Genomic DNA, 25,314 nt, shown 5'->3' on the forward strand with positions numbered 1-25,314 from the left:
GTGTGTCTTATGGTCTGACTATAAGGCTGCGGGGAATGAGGGTGCCGCGGTGCAGCGGGTCATCCGCGGCACGAGCAGGCTGTAACAGCCTGCCATGACCACGTGGGCCCGCTCATTACATATGCACGCCCATCCTCCCACCCATCATCTCTCAGCGAAACCGGCGCTGACAGGTGGGCGGGGTGATGGGCGGGGGGGGGGGGGGTGCGTGCATAATTAGCAGCCGGCCGTGATCACCCCTGGCAACTACAGCCTGGAGTGATCATGTGCGGCTGTATTCACTGCCCCCGTGCATCATTATCAGCGCGGGGTGCAGTGAATCAGTGTACTCACCCGTCACCGTGTGTGGAGCCGCCCCCCTGCAGCATCGCGTCTTCCTGTCTGTGCCGGCGGTCAGCTGATCTGGACACTAGCGTCGCGCACCGCGATGACGTCATCGCTGTGCGCGCCGCTAGTATCCACCAGAATCGATCAGCTTACCGCCGGCACAGACAGGAAGACGCGATGCTGCAGACACCGGTGACTGCTCCACACAGCGGCGCTGCAGCTGAGACAGAGATCGGTGCTTCAGGGAGTGAGGAAAGGTAAGTATAAACGTTTATTTTTTTTTTTCCTGTGCCACAGGATACACGCCATTTACCAGGATGGGGGTATATCATGAGCAGGATGGATGGGGGCATTTCATGAGCAGGATGGATGGGGGCATTTCATGAGCAGGATGGATGATGGGGGCATTTCATGAGCAGGATGGATGGGGGCATATCATGAGCAGGATGGATGGGGGCATATCATGAGCAGGATGGATGGGGGCATTTCATGAGCAGGATGGATGGGGGCATATCATGAGCAGGATGGATGGGGGCATATCATGAGCAGGATGGATGGGGGCATATCATGAGCAGGATGGATGGGGGCATATCATGAGCAGGATGGATGGGGGTATATCATGAGCAGGATGGATGGGGGGTATATTATTAGCAGGATGGGGGGTATATCAGCAGGATCATATACAAGGCAGGAGGATCCTTATCAGAATGGGGTACCTTAGTAGAGAATTTGGGGACATTACCCCCATAACAGTGTCAGCAGCAGATCCTCGCCCCATAACAGTGTGTCATGACCATATTTTTTGGTTAAAATTTTATTTTCCTATTTTCCTCCTCTAAAACCAGGGTGCGTCTTATGGTCAGGTGCGTCTTATAGTCCAAAAAATACGGTACATGAATGTGAGGGGTGTACTCACTTTTGTTATATACTGAATGTCACCGTCATCTACTAGGTTGCTAATGCCTGTGCTGACTTTCATAACCAAACTGAACCGATGTGAGTTGCGTAAACACAAACTTAAAACAGTTTTTTTTTTTTTTTTTCTTATTGTTTTTAAATCATTCCAAACCAAAAATGCTTCAGAAACAGATTGTTTTGTGTCCACGGCTCCTATAATGCAGACTTTTGTGTCTCTTGTGGTTACAGACTACGTGGAAACAATGTGCAGTCGCCCGGCGGTCATGTCGTACGCTTAGCTTGCAGCAGGGGTATGATAAAATTTTTAGCAGGTTCCCTATTTGTGACGAGGAAACCATGCGCCTTCCTCCAGAACAGACCAATCTACACGTCTCTTCTTCACTTGTAAAATAAAAGTAACTTTACCCTAAATTAGAGGCCCAGTCCCATTTTATGCGATTTTTAGTAGTTGACTCCTGCAACAGTGATACCTCTCAGAGTACAGATCATGTAGTAGATGTTACCTGCAGTCCTATGTAACACCACAGATAATTCATAATTATTAATACAGATAATGTAGTGGATGTCACCTGCAGTCCTATGTAACCCCACAGATCACAGTGATAACTGATAATTTAGTAACAGCACAGATTCATAACTCTCCAAATACAGATAATATGAGAAAAAATCCCAATAAATGAGCCATACGGTAAACATGCAGCCAGCAATTGTATACTGGCAGCATGTATGCACTACTCACAATCAATGCATAAACAGAGGACAAGGAGTATCTTGTGCAATAAGATAAATTTTATTAAATGACAAACAAGCAAGACAGCAATATATGCAAATTTAAAAACAACTACCATAAGGTCAAAAGGGGCATGGAATAAAAGTAGAGATGTAATATCCAATAGCCGTGGGAGAGGTGGAAATAGTTCGTACGATGTACTAAAAATGTTCAAGTAAAAATGAACAAAACCACCTTCAGTAACCGTGGGAGAGGAAAAAGGATGTACACAAACATGGCCCAGTACATATGTGGTTCACACAATGGAGCACAATGAGCAATGTATAGCCATGGAGGAGGTGACCATTAATGTAGTGTTGCAGAGATAGCCGTGTGAGAGGTGAACAACAATCACCAAAAACTACAACATATAGTGGTCACAGATGGGGTGTATGAAATAATAACACCACGGTGCCCCAAAGTATGGTCACCAAGACTGATCCAAGGTATACATCATGGTGATAAAGGGTACCTAACTGAATTTAGCATAATTCCATATAAAGTGCAAATGCATTAGGATAAGAGGGGCAGGCACCCAAAAATACCATAAAATGGCAGAAGAATCCCACAAACACCCACAGCTAGAGGCATAAAGATATTCAAGACATGATGCACATACCCGGATAGGAGGGATCACCACCAACGCGCGTTTCGCGACGGTACTATTGCTTTCTCAAGGGGGAGAATCCTCATTCTCCCCCTTGAGAAAGCAATAGTACCGTCGCGAAACACGCGTTGGTGGTGATCCCTCCTATCCGGGTATGTGCATCATGTCTTGAATATCTTTATGCCTCTAGCTGTGGGTGTTTGTGGGATTCTTCTGCCATTTTATGGTATTTTTGGGTGCCTGCCCCTCTTATCCTAATGCATTTGCACTTTATATGGAATTATGCTAAATTCAGTTAGGTACCCTTTATCACCATGATGTATACCTTGGATCAGTCTTGGTGACCATACTTTGGGGCACCGTGGTGTTATTATTTCATACACCCCATCTGTGACCACTATATGTTGCAGTTTTTGGTGATTGTTGTTCACCTCTCACACGGCTATCTCTGCAACACTACATTAATGGTCACCTCCTCCATGGCTATACATTGCTCATTGTGCTCCATTGTGTGAACCACATATGTACTGGCCCATGTTTGTGTACATCCTTTTTCCTTTCCCACGGTTACTGAAGGTGGTTTTGTTCATTTTTACTTGAACATTTTTAGTACATCGTACGAACTATTTCCACCTCTCCCACGGCTATTGGATATTACATCTCTACTTTTATTCCATGCCCCTTTTGACCTTATGGTAGTTGTTTTTAAATTTGCATATATTGCTGTCTTGCTTGTTTGTCATTTAATAAAATTTATCTTATTGCACAAGATACTCCTTGTCCTCTGTTTATATACAGATAATGTAGTAGATATCACCTTCAGTCCTATGTAATACCACAGATAAGTGATGACTGTTAATGTAGTGATGTCACTTGCAGTCCTATGTAATACCACAGATAAGTGATGACAGATAATGTAGTAATGTAATCTGCAGTCCTATGTAACACCACAGATAACACAATAATACCTCTCTGAGTACAGATAATGTAGTAAATCTCACCTGCAGTCCTATGTAACGCCACAGGTAACCGTAATACCTCTGGGTACAGATAATGTAGTAGATGTTACCTGCAGTCCTATGTAACCCCACAGATAATGTAGTAGATATTATCTGCAGTCATATGTAACACTACAGATAACACAGTGATAACTCTGAGTACAGATAATGTAGTAGATGTCACTTCTCTACCTTCCTGTATGGAGTCAGACATGGCAGACAGCCCCAAAAAAACCGCACAGCAGAATCAACAGGCAGGGCTCCGCCCTCTAGGCGCAGCATCACATGGCACCAACATAGCTGCTGATTGTTCATGTTGTATCAGTCAGCCAATGTCCGGATTCTGCAGCACCAGTCCATGAGGGCCGCCTGATGTCAGGGAGAACTGGATATTGATGGAGAGTTGCTCTGAACGGGCCTACTAGCAGCTGGAGGGCCTAGGAGATGTTACTTTACGCTAATAAGATGAATTCCAAAACTGTGTGTATCGTTGCTTTATGTTCATGTTTCTAGTATAGTTGCTACCACCTAAAATATGTAATGTTGTTTTCTAGAGTGAAGGAACTGAAAAAAGGTATGACGTGCCCCACATCCAGCAGCGGCCGGGGCAGGCCTGCTCTATGTTTGTCTCCTAAACGAGGCCAAAGTTCTCCATCCGTCTTGGGTGACAAAATATCTCCAAAAAAAGTAAAACTTGGGCTGTCCCACTCCACTCCTACAATTGTTAAGCACAAGTCCTGCCCATCAGTTTTCCATCCATCCAATGTCCCCTTGTCATCTACGCCAAAAATCTGCACAAAGCAAAATACAGGGGGGAGATGTGCTCCAACCCAAGCTTGGCTAACCCATACTACTCCAGTGAAAGGCACGCTAAAGACAGGCCGAAAAAAGAATGAAAACCAGGATAAGATCCCTACGGGCCCCAGGAATCCTCACAGTATCAAGCCAGACATGGGCTGTGAACCTAAGGAGGATCGTAGTCGGCAGCCTGTGCAGAGAGTACAAGCAGTGCAGTCTGTGCAAAAGCAAATAGTCTCCCGACATGGGATGTTTACCAATATGAAGGCACGATTGTGGGATACTGATGACGAGTCCACTTGTGAAAAGACGATTGGTGATTATAGGGGTCACCCAGCCCAAAAGGAAAGAGAGGAACGCTTGAGGAACTATCACCAGCAGATTCAGCACCCTCCCATCCTCCTTCAGAAGCTTCACTATCAACCACTAGAAAAAATATTGGACAAATATAAACCCCATGAGGTGACAGTGGGTCATCTCAGAAGCTCCGCGTCACAGCGTGAAGGAACTCCAGTAGATGATCCCGACGACAGCGACTTTAGCGAAGACTCCTTTTCCTTCACCTCCAACCAAAAGAAAGGAAGAAAAGAGATGGTTCGAGAAAGGCTTTCTTTTTTTCTTCATCCGGGTTCACCAAGCTTAGATTCTAGGAAGGTGTCTGGGATGGGACAGTCGAAAGAGAACAGAAGTACCCTAAACAGTAAATGCGATTGTAGACTGTTAGACAGAAAAAGAGCGGAAACCGGTGACCTCTCCATATGGAGTTCTGAAGAAGAGTCCACCAATCCTCGAGATTCTTCCAGTATCAGCAATACACCCGAAAAGCCATATTCTTCTCAGGAAGACCTAGAAAACCAGGAGGAGTCAAAGGATTTAGCTTTGTCTCGCAAGTCAAGCAGTGACTTTAACCCATTACAAGAGAAGTGTAGTCAAATTGTGTCTTTAGATGACTCTCCGGCAATGAGAACCGCAGCCGGAGCCACAAATACCTCGTGTGAGTCGGCGGTCATGGCGCCCCTCACTGTGTCGCTGCTGAACACTACCTTGTCACTGGAGTCTACACCTAACCTGAAGGAGGCTCATGGTCTTTCTGGATTTAATGATGGATCAAATAGTGCAAATTCAGATAAAGTGGGGGTTGAATTTTACGCCAAGGACCAATCTGTTGAGAAGAACCTATCCGATCTGGTTAAGAAAATGCTACAATACAATGAGAGTTTACGAATAGAGAGCCCTCAATACCGAGGCAAGGACTGGTTTCCAGACAGCTGCTTTGAATCTAAATCTAGTTCTGCTGATTCTCCGCAGTCCCTGACACAATCGGGTTTGGCTGAGAAGAGGTCACCTAGACCTGGCCACATAGGACAACCACTTCCCTATGTGAAAAATGAATCCTACTGCAATAGCGATTCTTTTTTAGATTCTTCTCAATCCAGATGTAGGGATCAGGTTAGCCATTATTATGATGCAGATACTGAGGACAGTGTTGCAAAAGTCAAAGCTCAGGGATTACTAAGTCCATCATTGGTTCTTGGAAGGAAAAAATCAGAAGATGTTGAAGGTGCAATAGACTGTGACAGCAGTAAGGTCTCAGCCACCAGTATCAGCCCTGTACCGCTTCAGGCCAGTGTGGTGGACTCCGAAGACTCCTTCAAGCTGCCAATAAGGGATGGTGAACTGGAACATCTTAAACATAAACTTTTGAACTGTATCTTTGCCCACAGTGGTGCCAAGGAGATACCAAAATGTGCCCTCTGCAGAGACGAATCAAGAACAACGCCAACCTCAAGTAGCCCGTTACATTCGCCCCATGCAGCAAGTCAGCAGCTGAAGACTCTAGAAAAGGCTCAGTAAGTATAGCTGGTGGGTTTGTAAATATGTTGGGACCATTAGTGAACTGTTTAATGTTGATGGTCCCTTGGTCATTTTGTGTATTAAAGGGGTTGTCTACTACTTTTACATTGATGGCGTATCCTTAGGCTAGGTCATCAGTGTCTGATAGGCCGAGGTCCGACACCCCACTCCCCCACCGATCAGCTGTTTTCAGTCTGTTGCTCAGTTCTGGCGCTGCTCCATCTTTTGTTAGCGGACAAGGCCAGATACTGCACAACTGCCTCATATTGATTAGAATGCGAGGTGGATGTGCTGCAGCAAGAAGACTGAGCTGCTCCAGAACTGAGCATTTCTGGCTGCCTGCTGCTGCTTCCGGGACCGTGAACAGCTGATCGGCGGGGGTGTGGGGTGTCGGACCCTAGCCAATCAGACATTGATGACCTATCCTAATGATAGGCCATCACTGTAAAAGTAGTGGACAGCTTCTTTTAACCTCCACAGTTTTTGTTTTGTCTGTCTTTTTTTTTTTTTTTTTTTTTTTTTTTAGGCAGGTTGTTCTTCAAGCACATAGCAAACAACTGAATGAGATGTCGGCTTTGAGTTCCGAGGAGGAAATGCTGCTGAACCGCGCGTCCCATTCTGTGAGTGGAGTGATACCTTTTTATTTTAGGGTTTGAGAATAGAAAATGTAAGTATTTGCTCCATCTGTATATAAACTCATGCTAACCATACACCCAGGGGCTGGCTGGCAAATTTTAGCCTAAAGGCCGCTTTACACGCTACGACATCGCTAAAGGTGACATGGGAGTCCATTCCCAATTATCGTTGCAGCTGCAGGTACGATGTAGTTCGTCGTTCCTGAGGCAGCACACATGGCTATGTGTGACACCGCAGGAACGAGGAACCTCACCTTACCTGCGTCCGCCGGCAATAAGGAAGGAGGTGGGCGGGATGTTACGTCCCGCTCATCTCCGCCCCTCCGCTTCTATTGGCCGGCCGCTTAGTGACGTCGCGGTGACGCCAAATGCACCTCCCCCTTGAGGGAGGGATTGTTCGGCAGTAACAGCGACGTCGCTGAACAGGTATGTGCGTGTGACGCTGCTGTAGCGATAATGTTCGCTACGGCAGCAATCACAACATATCGGCCGTACGACGGGGGCGGGTGCTATCGCGATGTCTGTGTCGTAGCGTGTAAAGCAGCCCTAAGGGGCAAGCACACAGCATTGTCCCAAGCGTAGCAGCCCATCTTTAAAGGGGTTGTCTGGTCTTAATTTACAAGTCTATAGTCATGCTATGTCATGCTGCAAGTGCAGATTTGTGATTCCTCACATTGCGCTTACTGTGTGCTGTGAGGATTGTCCGGTCCCAGGAGCGGGTGGTCATATGACTGCAATTATGTGATTTGCATACTTCCTGCCACATTCCAACTAGACTGTTTCCAGCCTGGCTAAATACACTTGTATTGAGTGAGGCTGTACATGTCTAGTCGGCATGTGACCGCAGGTTTGCAAATCACATACTTTGCAGTCATTTCCCCTTTTCAACCCCCTCAGTTCTGGAAAAATCTCACATTGTGCAGTGCACATGATGTGAGGATTCACAGGTCTGCAGTCACATAAAGTGAAATAGCGTGACTGCAGACGTGTAGATTTAGACCAGACATCCCCTTTAACATGTTTATTTCTGGCTGCTTCATAGGCTATATTCACATGACCGTATAGTCTGTCTGCCTGTAGAAAGAACTGACAGCACTCAGACCAGTTCAGATGAGTGTTTTTAGTGGTCAGGCGTAGTACATATTATTCTTACGTCTTACTATCTTTAGACCCTGTGCGCACTCTGCGTTTTTTGCCACGGTTTTGCTACAGAAAATGTTTATAACCTTGCTGCAGTCCTTCCCCAGCAAAACCTATGGTAAAAAAAAAAATGCTGTGCACACAGTGCATTGCATGTTTTCTGCAGCAAAAAGAATTGCATATCATTTCTTTTCCGCAGGTACCTGCGGTTTGTGCCATGGATAATGGTCAAAAACAGCAGGGAACGACCTGCGGAAAAGTTGCGGTAAACCTGTATACGGTTTTCGGGTGCGGTTTGCCGCAGTTTTTTACAGCGAGTGCGGTAATCTTTCAGAGCCTGTGGATTTTTCTTAAGAAAATTCCATTTTCTAGTCTGCACAGGGCCTTAAACAGGATATATGTTTTCAAGGGTGTAGTAAAGCGGGGTGCACTGCTTTACTACACTCCTAAAAATAAAAAACATCCCGAAGTTAGTCACATAACTAAGGGTCTAATGAATATATTCTTATAAAGATTTCCTTTGTGTATTTTCTCAAACATACTTGATCAACCAAGTCATCAATTTAAACTTCAACTCCACAGCCATGAAAAAAGGTTATAGTATATGGATTACCAGTCACTTATTCGGAGTATACCATCTTATGACTGTGCACTTAGTATATATAGTAGAAAACATTGAATACAGTATATACAGGAGAATATAAGACTAGTATATAGAGACTGGCAACTTCATTTGCAGGACCCTGGTACATTGGTCAGGTCAATATGGCTGCTGTATAGGAGCCCTGAGACCACCTCCTGCCTGTCGGCATCCTCGGCTTTTTCTTTGTAGCTATCAGGTATGTATCATGCCTTTTAAAAATGTCATCACACACGGACTATAAATCAAAAGTGGAGCCAGAGATGCCGGCAGGTAGGAGGAGGCTTGCAGGGCTCTAGTCTGGTGGCCACGGACCACTGATGTGACTGCCTGACCAGTGGCATGCGCATCAATTTGCTTTCTTTTACTGAAAAATGATATATTATCACTGTACACATCAGATATTATATGCAGGATAGTATGTGATTGTCATATATTATACTAGGATTATAGACATCAGATATTGTAGCAGATGCCTATTATCTTGTGTACAATATCTGATTACACAGTATACCACATCCAAACACGGATTAAGAGTAGCAAGTTCCCCGGCAGTTTGGAAGATGCACCCCCCCCCCCCACCCCGACCCCTTTCTCCCTAGTGTCCGATGTATCGCGTGACATGTCACATGACCCCTTTGATAGATTACTTGATAGGTTACGTGATTAATACACAGGTGCTCTAGTCCACATTTATGATTGTGATCAGTGATGGGTGGACTTGCAGATAGCCATGACCTACGGGTCCCTGTTATCTGTTTTTTCCAAATCCGGATCCGGGCTGGATGCTGGTCCCCATATATGCCTATGGGGACCAGAATCTGGGGATTAAAAATGGTGGTAGAAGGGATAGGAGGAAGCCAAAAAATTGAGGAGGGAAAATCAGGGCACTGCTCAACACAAGGAATATTTTAGCAGAGGCCAGTATTCACATTCTGCTTTATAAATGCGCTTTTTGCTGCAATAATCAAAATGGCATGGCAGAAAGGTTCCTGCAACAGCTACGTGGTGCTCATACAAAGGTCCAAAATAATCCAAGAAGTAAGTATGAAAGAAGTGAAGGCACTCACTGATCTTTGCTGCGCAGTGGAAACATTAAATCACGGGTGGAAGTTACATGCTGTGGCAGCAGGGAGGGGGTAAGACGGAATAACGTGTCAGACGACGGCCGTTTCGCAGCAAAGATCGGTGAGTGCCTTCACTTCTTTCATACTTATTTCTTGGGATAGGAGGAAGTTCGCTGTAATTAGCGAGGCCCCGGGTCGGCTGTACATTGCTTCCAGGCTACCTATTCACTTCCGGGACCGCAAATTAGTCTTTATTGCATATGCACTGCTTTTACCTGCTACCGGTGCCTGTGATTGGTTGCAGTCAGACGCACCCCCAACCCTTTATTTGTTTAAGGGTCCAGTTTACGTTTCTAAGCATAAAGGAGCCCCCTTTGGATTTTTTCCATATGCGGTGCCATTCTTTTGAATGGAGTGTGTCTGATCTTGTAGCAAATCCTCAGTCACAATGTGTGGACAAAAGATGGACTATTTGGTAAAACAATATAGAGACCACTGTGATCACGATTTGTTTGGGGGAGCGAGGGTTTACAATCTCTGTGGTCAGAGCCCCGGCCTACTGTAAGGTTTTATCTTGGCAAGCCCAATAAATATCTTCATTCTGTCTATAGGATTTTCAAGAGTATGTGAAGAAACTTGATGAGATCTTGGCCCTCAAGTGTAAACACATCGAGACCCTGAGAGCTCAGCTGCAGAGGTTCCAGGAGAACAAACCTGCGGAGAAGACGACTCTGCCGCCCTCCGCTCATGGGAAGAACGCACAAACGTTGGACGACCGTCTCTGCTGCTCCGAACCCATCACTAAGTGAGAACGTATTAGTTGAGAGGGTAAAATAAAAACCTACATCATGACCCCAGGCCTGGTCCTGTACTCCGATGAACACCCCATAATATCAGAGGGGACATATTATGGGATATTCTGTAATAGTGGTGGGACTGTAATCAAACTGCACCCGGATATTGCTCAACAAGCCCAAAATAAAGCGACACTTCTATAAATTACACTTTTCTTAGGCTTGATCAGGACCTGGATTGGAGAAAAAAGGGACAATGAAAGAAAAGAAGGGAATTTTGTTTACTTACCGTAAATTCCTTTTCTTCTAGCTCCAATTGGGAGACCCAGACAATTGGGTGTATAGCTATGCCTCCGGAGGCCACACAAAGTATTACACTAAAAGTGTAAAGCCCCTCCCCTTCAGCCTATACACCCCCCGTGCTGCCACGGGCTCATCAGTTTTGGTGCAAAAGCCCGAAGGAGGAAAAAAAATTATAAACTGGTTTAAAGTAAATTCAATCCGAAGGAATATCGGAGAACTGAAACCATTTAACATGAACAACATGTGTATACAAAAACAGGGGCGGGTGCTGGGTCTCCCAATTGGAGCTAGAAGAAAAGGAATTTACGGTAAGTAAACAAAATTCCCTTCTTCTTTGTCGCTCCTTATTGGGAGACCCAGACAATTGGGACGTCCAAAAGCAGTCCCTGGGTGGGTAAATAATACCTCATAATAGAGCCGTAACGGCTCCGTCCTACAGGTGGGCAACTGCCGCCTGAAGGACTCGCCTACCTAGGCTGGCATCTGCCGAAGCATAGGTATGCACCTGATAGTGTTTCGTGAAAGTGTGCAGGCTCGACCAGGTAGCTGCCTGACACACCTGCTGAGCCGTAGCCTGGTGTCGCAAGGCCCAGGACGCTCCCACGGCCCTGGTAGAATGGGCCTTCAGTCCTGAGGGAACCGGAAGCCCCGAGGAACGGTAAGCTTCGAGAATTGGTTCCTTGATCCACCGAGCCAGGGTTGACTTGGAAGCTTGTGTCCCTTTACGCTGGCCAGCGACAAGGACAAAGAGTGCATCCGAGCGGCGCAGGGGCGCCGTACGAGAAATGTAGAGTCTGAGTGCTCTCACCAGATCTAACAAGTGCAAATCCTTTTCACATTGGTGAACTGGATGAGGACAAAACGAGGGTAAGGAGATGTCCTGATTGAGATGAAAAGTGGGCAAGGCAAATGGCCAGGGAGAAAACCCCTGAGCAGAGCACCACGACAGGAATATTTTCCACGTCCTGTGGTAGATCTTGGCGGACGTTGGTTTCCTAGCCTGTCTCATAGTGGCAATGACCTCTTGAGATAATCCTGAAGACGCTAGGATCCAGGACTCAATGGCCACACAGTCAGGTTGAGGGCCGCAGAATTCAGATGGAAAAACGGCCCTTGAGACAGCAAATCTGGTCGGTCTGGCAGTGCCTACGGTTGGCCGACCGTGAGATGCCACAGATCCGGGTACCACGACCTCCTCGGCCAGTCTGGAGCGACGAGGATGACGCGGCGGCAGTCGGCCCTGATCTTGCGTAACACTCTGGGCAACAGTGCCAGAGGAGGAAAACACATAAGGAAGCCGAAACTGCGACCAATCCTGAACTAAGGCGTCTGCCGCCAGAGCTCTGTGATCTTGAGATCGAGCCATGAATGTTGGGACCTTGTTGTGCCGTGACGCCATTAGGTCGACGTCCGGCATCCCCCAGCGGCAACAGATCTCCTGAAACACGTCCGGGTGAAGGGACCATTCCCCTGCGTCCATGCCCTGGCGACTGAGAAAGTCTGCTTCCCAGTTTTCTACGCCCGGGATGTGAACTGCGGATATGGTGGATGCTGTGGCTTCCACCCACAGCAGAATCCGCCGGACTTCCTGGAAGGCTTGCCGACTGCGTGTCCCACCTTGGTGGTTGATGTAAGCCACCGCTGTGGAGTTGTCCGACTGAATTCGGATCTGCTTGCCTTCCAGCCACTGCTGGAACGCTTTTAGGGCAAGATACACTGCCCTGATCTCCAGAACATTGATCTGAAGTGAGGACTCTTGCTGAGTCCACGTACCCTGAGCCCTGTGGTGGAGAAAAACTGCTCCCCACCCTGACAGACTCGCGTCCGTCGTGACCACCGCCCAGGATGGGGGTAGGAAGGATTTCCCCTTCGATAATGAGGTGGGAAGAAGCCACCACCGAAGGGAAGCTTTGGTTGCCTGAGAGAGGGAGACGTTCCTGTCTAGGGACGTCGGCATCCTGTCCCACTTGCGTAGGATGTCCCATTGAAGTGGACGCAGGTGAAACTGCGCGAAAGGGACTGCTTCCATTGCTGCCACCATCTTCCCCAGGAAGTGCATGAGGCGCCTCAAGGGGTGTGACCGACCTTGAAGGAGAGATTGCACCCCTGTCTGTAGTGAACGCTGTTTGTCCAGCGGAAGCTTCACTATCGCTGGAAGAGTATGAAACTCCATGCCAAGATATGTCAGCGATTGGACCGGTGTCAGATTTGACTTTGGAAAATTGATGATCCACCCGAAACTCTGGAGAATCTCCAGAGTAACGTTGAGGCTGTGTTGGCATGCCTCTTGAGAGGGTGCCTTGACCAGCAGATCGTCTAAGTAAGGTATCACTGAGTGACCCTGAGAGTGGAGGACCACAACTACTGTAGCCATGACCTTGGTGAAAACCCTTGGGGCTGTCGCCAGGCCGAACGGCAGTGCCGCGAACTGAAGGTGTTCGTCTCCTATGGCGAAGCGCAAATGCTCTGGAGCAATTGGTACGTGGAGATAAGCATCCTTGATATCGATCGATGCTAGGAAATCTCCTTGGTACATTGAGGCGATGACGGAGCGGAGGGATTCCATCCGGAACCGCCTGGTCCTTACGTGTTTGTTGAGCAGTTTTAGGTCCAAAACAGGACGGAAGGACCCGTCCTTCTTTGGAACCACAAACAGGTTGGAGTAGAAACCGTGACCCTGTTGCTGAAGAGGAACCGGGACCACCACTCCTTCTGCCTTCAGAATGCCCACCGCCTGCAGAAGAGCCTCAGCTCGCTCGGGAGGCGGAGATGTTCTGAAGAATCGAGTCGGAGGACGAGAGCTGAACTCTATCCTGTAACCGTGAGACAAAATGTCTCTCACCCAACGGTCTTTTACTTGTGGCAGCCAGGTGTCGCAAAAGCGGGAGAGCCTGCCACCGACCGAGGATGCGGTGTGAGGAGGCCGTAAGTCATGAGGAAGCCGCCTTAGTAGCGGCACCTCCGGCGGTCTTTTTAGGGCGTGATTTAGACCGCCATGCGTCGGAGTTCCTCTGATCCTTCTGCGGCCTTTTGGACGAGGAGAATTGGGACCTGCCCGCACTCCGAAAGGACCGAAACCTCGACTGTCCCCTCCTCTGTTGGGGTGTTTTTGGTTTGGCCTGGGGTAAGGATGTTTCCTTTCCCTTGGATTGTTTGATGATTTCATCCAATCTCTCACCAAACAAACGGTCGCCAGAAAATGGCAATCCAGTTAAGCACTTTTTGGAAGCCGAATCTGCCTTCCATTCCCGCAGCCACAAGGCCCTGCGTATTGCCACCGAATTGTCGGCTGCAACCGCCGTACGGCTCGCAGAGTCCAGGACAGCATTAATAGCGTAGGACGCAAATGCCGACGTTTGAGAGGTTATGGACGCCACCTGCGGCGCAGACGTACGTGTGAGTGCGTCAATTTGCGCCTGACCAGCTGAGATAGCTTGGAGTGCCCATACGGCTGCGAATGCTGGAGCAAAAGACGCGCCGATAGCTTCATAGATGGATTTCAACCAGAGCTCCATCTGTCTGTCAGTGGCATCCTTGAGTGAAGCTCCATCTTCCACTGCAACTATGGATCTAGCCGCAAGTCTGGAGATTGGAGGATCCACCTTGGGACACTGAGTCCAGCCCTTGACCACGTCAGGGGGGAAAGGGTAACGTGTATCCTTAAGGCGCTTGGAAAAACGCTTATCTGGACAATCTCGGTGTTTCTGGACTGCCTCTCTGAAGTCAGAGTGGTCCAGAAACATACTCTTTGTACGCTTGGGAAACCTGAAACGGAATTTCTCCTGCTGAGAAGCTGACTCCTCCACTGGAGGAGCTGAGGGAGAAATATCCAACATTTCATTGATGGACGCAATAAGATCATTCACTATGGCGTCCCCATCAGGAGTATCAAGGTTGAGAGCGGCTTCAGGATCAGAATCCTGATCAGCTACCTCCGCTTCATCATACAGAGAGTCCTCTCGCTGAGACCCTGGACATTGTGATGATGTCGAGGGGATATCATAGCGAGCTCGCTTAATCGGTCTGGGGCTGCGGTCCGTGTCAGAGACCTCACCCTGGGATCCATGAGACACCCCGGGAGGACATTGCTGTTCCAACTGAGGGGGACCAGGGGGCAATGATTCCACAGTGCCCCTGGCTTGAGATGCCGGCCTGGACTTCAAGGCTTCTAATATCTTAGCCATAGTCTCAGAAAGTCTTTCAGTAAAAACTGCAAATTCCGTCCCTGTCACCTGACAGTGTTAACAGGTGGTTCTCCCTGGGCCACCCTTAGCAGAGGCTCCGGCTGAGAAAGTGCCACAAGGGCCGAGCATTGCACACAATGAGGGTCAGTGGAACCTGCCGGCACTATAGCCGTACATGCTGCACAGGCAGCATAGTAAGTCTGTGCTTTGGCACCCTTGCTATTTGTGGACGACATGCTGTTGTCTCCTCTGAGCAATACAGGAGGGTATATAGACAAAAATCAACAGTGCGCCATACAGTGTAAAGTATAGTCTATAATCATATAATCTATAAGTACACTTCTGCACTTGTGGGGCCAGCACCACAGGTGCTGCTTACCGCCTGCGCAAGGCGGTTGTGTGGGCACCAGAAATCCTGCCTGGGTCTCCCTGAGCTTGTCTCTCCTCTCCAGCGTTAGCAGAGCTGAGAGGAATGGCTGCCGGCGTCCTGAGGAGAGGAGGGAGCCGTGGGCGTGACCCAGAAAAGTGCGGGAACTGGTGCCCCACTGTGCAGAGTGAGGGGGGTGGAGTATGCAAAGCATGCTCCAGCCCTCAGTGCTGCCGTCCTGTACAGCGTCCCGCCCTTCCCCTGATTGGCAGGGCTGGGGGCGGGAAGAAAACGAGACTAGGCCGCAAAAGCCGGGGACTCGAGTTATAAGCGCGGCCGCCGTATAAGCGCGGTCGGCGCGGAAGTCCCCGGCGCACTAACAGTCCCAGCCGCGCCGCAGTGATAACCATGACAGCGGCGGTCAGCGCGGCAGTCCCCCTACACGAACACACTCAGCGACGCTGAAGTGTGTAATGGCACAAACGCAGTCAGCGCTGCTGTCCCCGGTGCACTAGCACACCCAGCAATGCTGGAGTGTTGCTGTGCGCGGTCCCCACGGGGACACAGAGTACCTCAAAGTAGCAGGGCCATGTCCCTGAACGATACTCGGCTCCTATCCAGCATGGTCCTCAGGAGCTGTGGATGGAGCACGGTCTCCTGTGCCTGGAGACCGAAAGGATCCCACTTCACCCAGAGCCCTAATTGAGGGATGGGGAAGGAAAGCAGCATGTGGGCTCCAGCCTCCGTACCCGCAATGGATACCTCAACCTTAACAACACCGCCGACAAAAGTGGGGTGAGAACGGAGCATGCTGGGGGCCCTGTTATGGGCCCTCTTTTCTTCCATCTGACATAGTCAGCAGCTGCTGCTGACTAAGCTGTGGAGCTATGCGTGCATGTCTGACCTCCTTCGCACAAAGCATAAAAACTGATGAGCCCGTGGCAGCACGGGGGGTGTATAGGCTGAAGGGGAGGGGCTTTACACTTTTAGTGTAATACTTTGTGTGGCCTCCGGAGGCATAGCTATACACCCAATTGTCTGGGTCTCCCAATAAGAGGCGACAAAGAAGGAAAGATTTAATGAAAGAGAAAATGATTTATTTTTTATCATGCACAAGAGATGGTAGAAATCAGTCACCATTTTCTGATTGTTCCGCTAATGAATCAGATTTCTCTACTTTTTTTTTTTTTTTTTTTTTATAGAATATGACACATGAACTAAAACGACCCGAATTGTGTGATACCAGATGGCAATACAAGTATCCAAAAACAGTAAAACTCTCCTAATCCAGCAACAGTGAGACCTAAAGATTATGTAGTATTCCAGATTATTGGACAGCAAGTCAATAATAGTAGTTCAGTTAAGAAGTTTTACAAAAATGACAGCATGCACTATGATCCATTTTTTTGGATCAGACTTTACCATTGAACTCAATGGGAAGCTTAGGAAAACGGATGTCATGTGTGTTGGATATATGGGTAACAGTTGTCAGTGTTTTACTGGATGAAGAATGAATGATTTAACATATACTCGTCTGAACGTTCACCTACAGAGATAGGAAAAGCTTTAATAATTAACAATATAATCGTTTTTGCCCCAGCCACTTCAGCATCGTTCTTTGAAAGGATGGCAGCAGTAGTATCACATCTACCACGGGATCATTGCAGGTAAATGCTGGCCTCAGCCAACTTGTGCCCTTTAGCTTCACATGATCACTTAGGCTGTCTGTCCACGGGGAGTTTTTGATGCTGTGTATTTTCACTTAGTCAAAAATACAGCATCTTACAGCTCCAGCATAATGGATGGTATTTAGTAGAGATCTCCTGCCCACTGTGCTTATTTACTTGGCATAAACTGACCTGCGGTGCGTGTCTCAAATTCAAAACATGGAAACCAAGAGATGCAAAATTCTACATCTAAGGCCAGAGTCAGACTTGCGAGTGCCTTGCGTGTAACTCGCCCAAGTCTCTCATTGAATCGCCTGGCTCGGCTGCACGCTCTCCTGACAGGAGCAGGTAGATTGCATGTATGTCTATGCAGCTGAGACGCTCCTGTCCGGAGAGTATGCAGCCATGCCAGGTGATTCAATGAGATACTCGCGCGAGTTACACGCAAGGCAGTCGCAAGTGTGACTCTGGCCTAAGGAAAAAAACACTAAGATATACAGAATGGGAGGAATAGAACCAAGCAGCAGCAAATGTGGAAAAGACTTGGCTATACTCAATTCCCATTAAGGACAACATCTGCAAGAAGTTTGTATATTCTCCCCGTGTTTGCGTGGGTTTCCTCCGAGGTCTACATACTGATAGGGACTCTAGATTGTGAGACCCAATGGGGACAGTGTGATCAATGTATGTAAAGCGCTGTGGAATTAATAGCGCTATATAAATAAATAAATTATTATTATTATACTAATAGATCACAGACTGCACAGGAGTCAGCAGTGTGATGCAGCAGCAAAAACCGCAAACACAGTTCTGGGATGTATGAACAGAAGCATAGCGTCTAGATCACATATAATAATTATCCCCCTCTACTCCTCTGTGGTCAGACCTCCTCTAGAATACTGTGTCCAGTTCTGGGCATCACATTTAACAAAAAAACAAAACACATCAAACTGGAGCAAGTTCAGAGAAGAGCAACCAGGATGAGGGAACTGCAAACTATGTTCTGTGAGGAACGGTTACAGGATCTGGGAATGTTTAGCTTGCAAAAAAGACTGAGAGGAGACTTAATTGTCTACAAATATCTCAAGGGCTGTCACACTCTAGAGGGATCAGCCTTATTCTCAATTGCACAAGGAAACATGAGAAGCAACGGAATGAGACTGAAAGGAGAAGATACAAATTAGAAAAAAACTTTTTGACAGTGAGGGTGATCAATGAGTGGAACAGGCGGCCACGAGAGGTGGGGAGTTCTCCTTCAGTGGATGTCTTCAGAGAACAGACATCTGTGTGGGATGATGGTGAATCCTGCATTGAGGAGGGGGTTGGACAAGATGACCCTGGAGGTCCCTTCAAACTCTACCATTCTATGAACATGTCACTTTCTCTTGCAGGTATCCAGAGTTGTGTGTGTAGATTTTTCACATACTTACATTAGATACAGAAATTTCTTGAGGCAAAAAAAACCCACATGCGTTTCCAGTGCAGAAACGCATATTATCCTTATCCACACATAAATCTAGATTTGTCAAATGCATGTAGTATAAAAATAAAGGGGCTTTATTTATTGCATCACATACCAAGAAAAAAACAGAACGATACACGTTAAAAACCAAAAATAACGCAAGGAAAAAAAATAGGTGCAGAAAATCTGCAACATCAAATACTCACCAAATACTCATCGTGGGAACGTAGCCCAAGACCAATGAACGGCTGTTAGTTTCTTTCTAAACAAACGTGTCAGCAGAAAATGAGCTATTGTTTAAAGTGGGGCTTTAATTTTAATTTTTAAATATTTTTGGTTGCTATTTTTTTTTTTGGCTGGATAATCTGTAATTAAGTTAAAATGATACTGAGCATTAAACCCATTACTTGACGTCCTGTTCATTCAGGATAACCACATCTATATTAGCAGCAAAAGACAGTCAGCCCCGACTTAAATGTATTGACATATGTAGTTAGCATGGTCGGATTAAAGAAAAGCTCATTATGAAGGGAGAGGGAGCAGGTGACCTGTGACATCACTTGTTGCCTACTTTATATGGAGGTGTTACCTTTCATTGTAATCCTGTCTGTGATGAGAATGAGACTGGAGAAAAATATGTGAAACACAAAGTGATTCTAAAGCCCGCTTTACACGCTGCAATGTATCTTACAATGTGTCGGCGGGGGTCACGTCGTAAGTGACGCACATCCGGCATCGTAAGGTACATTGCAGTGTGTGACAGGTACGTGCGATTGCGATTGAACGGTAAAACGTTCATCACATATACATCGTACCTGTCTCTAGAATTGCATGTTAGATTGTTCATCGTACCCGGGGTAGCACACATTGCAGTGTGTGACACCCCGGGAACGATGAACAGATCTTACCTGCGTCCTGCGGCTCCCGGCCCACAATGCGGAAGGAAGGATGTGGGTGGGATGTTTAAGTCCCGCTTAGCTCCGCCCCTCCACTTCTATTGGCCGGCTGCCGTCGCTGTGACGCCGAACGTCCCTCCCACTCCAGGAAGTGTACGTTCGCCGCCCACAGCGAGGTCATATGGAAGGTAAGTACGTGTGATGGGGGTTACTCGTATGTGCGGCAAATTGAACATGCCACACATACGATGGGGGCGTTGCAAATCGCATACGAAATTGTATGCGAAATTGCAACGTGTAAAGCAGGCTTTAGATTTAGGCTTAGTGACCTGTTTTATTTTTGACAAGCCTTTGGAAATAAAATCAGAGCTTTTTTTTCCCCACACTGACAAAGCTTCACAGTATAAACATAGGGCCTGATTCATCAAAGCTTTTATGGCAGAATTCTGGAGAAAAAGGTTTGAAAAGTTCAAAACTTTTGGCACAACTTGGAGTTTGGCATTCTCTCATCAGTTCCTCCCATTGTTTCTGAACTCGTAGCACCTAGGAATCCCTTGTCCTGATAAGATTACAGGGATGTATACATTTGCAAACAATTTGTCTTGCATCTGAACCATCTTTATAAATAAAAAAAAATAAAAAAAAAATGCAATTTATTCAAATATATTCCTCCCATTTTGTGTACCCTGCTACCAATGGTACATGGGTGATTTGATCCTGCAATCTTATTACTTCCCATCCCCTTCATCTTGATGAAATACAATCATAAAAGCGGGAACTTTGTTACTGTGGATACGCATGGGTCTGCACAAGAGCTGTATACTTTTTTTCTCTTTCTTCATCCAGATATGGTTGCAGAGATGCTACATGTTATATCTAAAAGATATATTTTACACACATAGATATTTTATTTATTTATATATATATATTATAATCTACATATACACACATACATACACACTAGCTGTAGTACCCGGCATTGCCTGGGATAGTAACTGTCTGTTTCTCTACCAGTCTCTGTCTGTCTCTCTTTGTCTGTTTCCCTGTCTCTCTGTATCTCTGTCTGTCTCTTTCCCGATCTGTCCGTCTCATTCTCTCTGTGTGTCTTTCTCCGTCTGTCTCTTTCCCTGTCACTCTTTCCCGCTCTGCCTCCTTCCCTGTCTATTTCCCCCTTTGTCTGTTTCCATTCTCTCCACAGAAATCACCATCTCTCACACATAAGCTTCTTATACTATGAATATCCTTTGTTCCTATAGCAACCAATCACAGATCCTATTAATGACCTGTAGTTCCTAGCTCTATTGACTTTAATGGAGGCAGGTTTTTTTGAGAGTAAGGGTAAGAACGCACTTTGCGTTTCCGCCTCAGTTTCAGGTGCTTTTTAGGTCCGTTTTGAGAAGCACCTTTTTCATGCCAAAAGGTATGCGTTTTGATTTTTCAGCAAAGTCAATGGAAAATGGTGATTTTCAGACCACACTTTGCGTTTCTAAATGCTGCGTTTAATTTGCATATGTTGTGGCAAAAACCATGCGTTCAAAGAAGCAGCGTGTCAATCGTTTTTGCCATTTTGGGTGCGTTTTGCTAACATTGAAGTCAATGAGATATGGCAAAAACCAAGATTCCTTCAAATTCCTGCGTTTTATCTGCTTTTTATGTGCAGAAAACATGCGTTTTGGATATCAAAATAATGATTTGATATGCACGCACATACATAATCCGACAATTTAATTTAAGAAAAATATGCATTTATTGCTATTTTAGCGATAAAATGTATTTCTTTGTCGCTCCTAATTGGGAGACCCAGACAATTGACAATTGGGTGTATAGCTATGCCTCCGGAGGCCACACAAAGTATTACACTAAAAGTGTAAAGCCCCTCCCCTTCAGCCTATACACCCCCCGTACTGCTACGGGCTCATCAGTTTTTATGCTTTGTGCGAAGGAGGTCAGACATCCACGCATAGCTCCACAGCTTAGTCAGCAGCAGCTGCTGACTATGTCGGATGGAAGAAAAGAGGGCCCATAACAGGGCCCCCAGCATGCTCCCTTCTCACCCCACTTTTGTCGGCGGTGTTGTTAAGGTTGAGGTATCCATTGCGGGTACGCAGGCTGGAGCCCACATGCTGCTTTCCTTCCCCATCCCTCAATTAGGGCTCTGGGTGAAGTGGGATCCCATCGGTCTCCAGGCACAGGAGACCGTGCTCCATCCACAGCTCCTGAGGACCCTGCTGGATAGGAGCCGAGTATCGTTCAGGGACATGGCCCTGCTACTTGGAGGTACTCTGTGTCCCCGTGGGGACTGCGCACAGCAACACTCCAGCATTGCTGGGTGTGCTAGTGCACCGGGGACAGCAGCGCTGGCTGCATGTGTGCCACTATACACTCAGCGTCGCTGAGTGTATTTGTGTAGGGGGACTGCCGCGCTGACCGCCGCTGCCATGGTTATGCCTGCGGCGCGGCTGGGACTGTTAGTGCGCCGGGGACTTCCGCGCCGACCGCGTTTATAACTATAGTCCCCGGCTTCTGCGGCCTAGTCTCATTCTTTTCCCGCCCCCAGCCCTGCCAGTCAGGGGAAGGGCGGGACGCTGTACAGGTCGGCAGCACTGAGGGCTGGAGCATGCTTTGCATACTCCACCCCCCTCACTCTGCACAGTGGGGCACCAGTTCCCGCACTTTTCTGGGTCACGCCCACGGCTCCCTCCTCTCCCCAGGACGCTGGCAGCCATTCCTCTCAGCTCTGCTAACGCTGGAGAGGAGAGACAAGCTCAAAGAGACCCAGGCAGGAATTCTGGTGCCCACACAAACGCTTTGCGCAGGCGGTAAGCAGCACCTGTGGTGCTGGCCCCACTAGTGCAGAAGTGTATTTATAGTTTATATGATTATAGTCTATACTTTACACTGTAGGGTGCACTGTTGATTTGTGGCTATTTACCCTCCTGTATTGCTCAGAGGAGACAACAGCATGTCGTCCACAAATAGCAAGGGTGCCATGGCACAGACTTACTATGCTGCCTGTGCAGCATGTACGGCTATACTGCCGGCAGGTTCCACTGACCCTCATTGTGTGCAATGCTCGGCCCCTGTGGCACTTTCTCAGCCGGAGCCTCTGCTAGGGGTGGCCCAGGGAGAACCACCTGTTAACACTGTCCAGGTGACAGGGACGGAGTTTGCAGTTTTTACTGAAAGACTTTCTGAGACTATGGCTAAGATATTAGAAGCCTTGCAGTCCAGGCCGGCATCTCAAGCCAGGGGCACTGTGTTATCATTGTCCTCTGGTTCCCCTCAGTTGGAACAGCAATGTCTTCCCGGGGTGTCTCATGGATCCCAGGGTGAGGTCTCTGACACGGACCGCAGCCCCAGACCGACTAAGCGAGCTCGCTATGAAATTCCCTCGACATCATCACAATGTTCAGGGTCTCAGCGAGAGGACTCTCTATATGATGAAGCGGAGGTAGCTGATCAGGATTCTGATCCTGAAGCCGCTCTCAACCTTGATACTCCTGATGGGGACGCCATAGTGAATGATCTTATTGCGTCCATCAATGAAATGTTGGATATTTCTCCCTCAGCTCCTCCAGTGGAGGAGTCAGCTTCTCAGCAGGAGAAATTCCGTTTCAGGTTTCCCAAGCGTACAAAGAGTATGTTTCTGGACCACTCTGACTTCAGAGAGGCAGTCCAGAAACACCGAGCTTATCCAGATAAGCGTTTTTTCCAAGCGCCTTAAGGATACACGTTACCCTTTTCCCCCTGACGTGTTCAAGGGCTGGACTCAGTGTCCCAAGGTGGATCCTCCAATCTCCAGACTGGCGGCTAGATCCATAGTTGCAGTGGAAGATGGAGCTTCACTCAAGGATGCCACTGACAGACAGATGGAGCTCTGGTTGAAATCCATCTATGAAGCTATCGGCGCTTCTTTTGCTCCAGCATTCGCAGCCGTATGGGCACTCCAAGCTATCTCAGCTGGTCAGGCGCAAATTGACGCACTCACGTACGTCTGCGCCGCAGGTGGCGTCCATAACCTCTCAAACGTCGGCATTTGCGTCCTACGCTATTAATGCTGTCCTGGACTCTGCGACCCGTACGGCGGTTGCAGCCGCCAATTCGGTGGTAATACGCAGGGCCTTGTGGCTGCGGGAATGGAAGGCAGATTCGGCTTCCAAAAAGTGCTTAACTGGATTGCCATTTTCTGGCGACCGTTTGTTTGGTGAGAGATTGGATGAAATCATCAAACAATCCAAGGGAAAGGAAACATCCTTACCCCAAGCCAAACCAAAAACACCCCAACAGAGGAGGGGACAGTCGAGGTTTCGGTCCTTTCGGGGTGCGGGCAGGTCACAATTCTCCTCGTCCAAAAGGCCTCAGAAGGATCAGAGGAACGCCGACGCATGGCGGTCTAAATCACGCCCTAAAAAGACCGCCGGAGGTGCCGCTACCAAGGCGGCTTCCTCATGACTTACGGCCTCCTCACACCGCATCCTCGGTCGGTGGCAGGCTCTCCCGCTTTTGCGAAACCTGGCTGCCACAAGTAAAAGACCGTTGGGTGAGAGACATTTTGTCTCACGGTTACAGGATAGAGTTCAGCTCTCGTCCTCCGACTCGATTCTTCAGAACATCTCCGCCTCCCGAGCGAGCCGAGGCTCTTCTGCAGGCGGTGGGCATTCTGAAGGCAGAAGGAGTGGTGGTCCCGGTTCCTCTTCAGCAACAGGGTCACGGTTTCTACTCCAACCTGTTTGTGGTTCCAAAGAAGGACGGGTCCTTCCGTCCTGTTTTGGACCTAAAACTGCTCAACAAACACGTAAGGACCAGGCGGTTCCGGATGGAATCCCTCCGCTCCGTCATCGCCTCAATGTCCCAAGGAGATTTCCTAGCATCGATCGATATCAAGGATGCTTATCTCCACGTACCAATTGCTCCAGAGCATCAGCGCTTCTTGCGCTTCGCCATAGGAGACGAACACCTTCAGTTCGCGGCACTGCCGTTCGGCCTGGCGACAGCCCCAAGGGTTGTCACCAAGGTCATGGCTACAGTAGTTGCGGTCCTCCACTCTCAGGGTCACTCAGTGATACCTTACTTAGACGATCTGCTGGTCAAGGCACCCTCTCAAGAGGCATGCCAACACAGCCTCAACGTTACTCTGGAGATTCTCCAGAGTTTCGGGTGGATCATCAATTTTCCAAAGTCAAATCTGACACCGGTCCAATCACTGACATATCTTGGCATGGAGTTTCATACTCTTCCAGCGATAGTGAAGCTTCCGCTGGACAAACAGCGTTCACTACAGACAGGGGTGCAATCTCTCCTTCAAGGTCGGTCACACCCCTTGACGCACCTCATGCACTTCCTGGGGAAGATGGTGGCAGCAATGGAAGCAGTCCCTTTCGCGCAGTTTCACCTGCGTCCTCTTCAATGGGACATCCTACGCAAGTGGGACAGGAGGCCGACGTCCCTAGACAGGAACGTCTCCCTCTCTCAAGCAACCAAAGCTTCCCTTCGGAGGTGGCTTCTTCCCACCTCATTATCGAAAGGGAAATCCTTCCTACCCCCATCCTGGGCGGTGGTCACGACGGACGCGAGCCTGTCAGGGTGGGGAGCAGTTTTTCTCCACCACAGGGCTCAGGGTACGTGGACTCAGCAAGAGTCCTCACTTCAGATCAATGTTCTGGAGATCAGGGCAGGGTATCTTGCCCTAAAAGCGTTCCAGCAGTGGCTGGAAGGCAAGCAGATCCGAATTCAGTCGGACAACTCCACAGCGGTGGCTTACATCAACCACCAAGGTGGGACACGCAGTCGGCAAGCCTTCCAGGAAGTCCGGAGGATTCTGCTGTGGGTGGAAGCCACAGCATCCACCATATCCGCAGTTCACATCCCGGGCGTAGAAAACTGGGAAG

At 48.0% G+C, this 25,314-nt stretch overlaps 1 protein-coding gene across 3 annotated transcripts in view; it reads left to right on the forward strand.

Annotated features, from left to right (window-relative positions):
- The window catches only part of KIF24 (kinesin family member 24), a 58,490-nt gene extending 47,885 nt beyond the window's left edge, over positions 1-10,605 (forward strand). For all 3 annotated transcript variants that reach the window (XM_075327071.1, XM_075327070.1, XM_075327072.1), the window contains 3 exons: positions 4,174-6,267; positions 6,798-6,891; positions 10,365-10,605. In XM_075327071.1, coding sequence (XP_075183186.1) covers positions 4,174-6,267; positions 6,798-6,891; positions 10,365-10,562 — 2,386 coding nt within the window. In that variant the 3' untranslated portion in view covers positions 10,563-10,605. The remainder of the gene's footprint in view (positions 1-4,173; positions 6,268-6,797; positions 6,892-10,364) is intronic.
- Positions 10,606-25,314: the final 14,709 nt, after the last annotated feature.

This window comes from Anomaloglossus baeobatrachus, chromosome 1, assembly GCF_048569485.1.
Source record: "Anomaloglossus baeobatrachus isolate aAnoBae1 chromosome 1, aAnoBae1.hap1, whole genome shotgun sequence".
NCBI lineage: Eukaryota > Metazoa > Chordata > Amphibia > Anura > Aromobatidae > Anomaloglossus > Anomaloglossus baeobatrachus.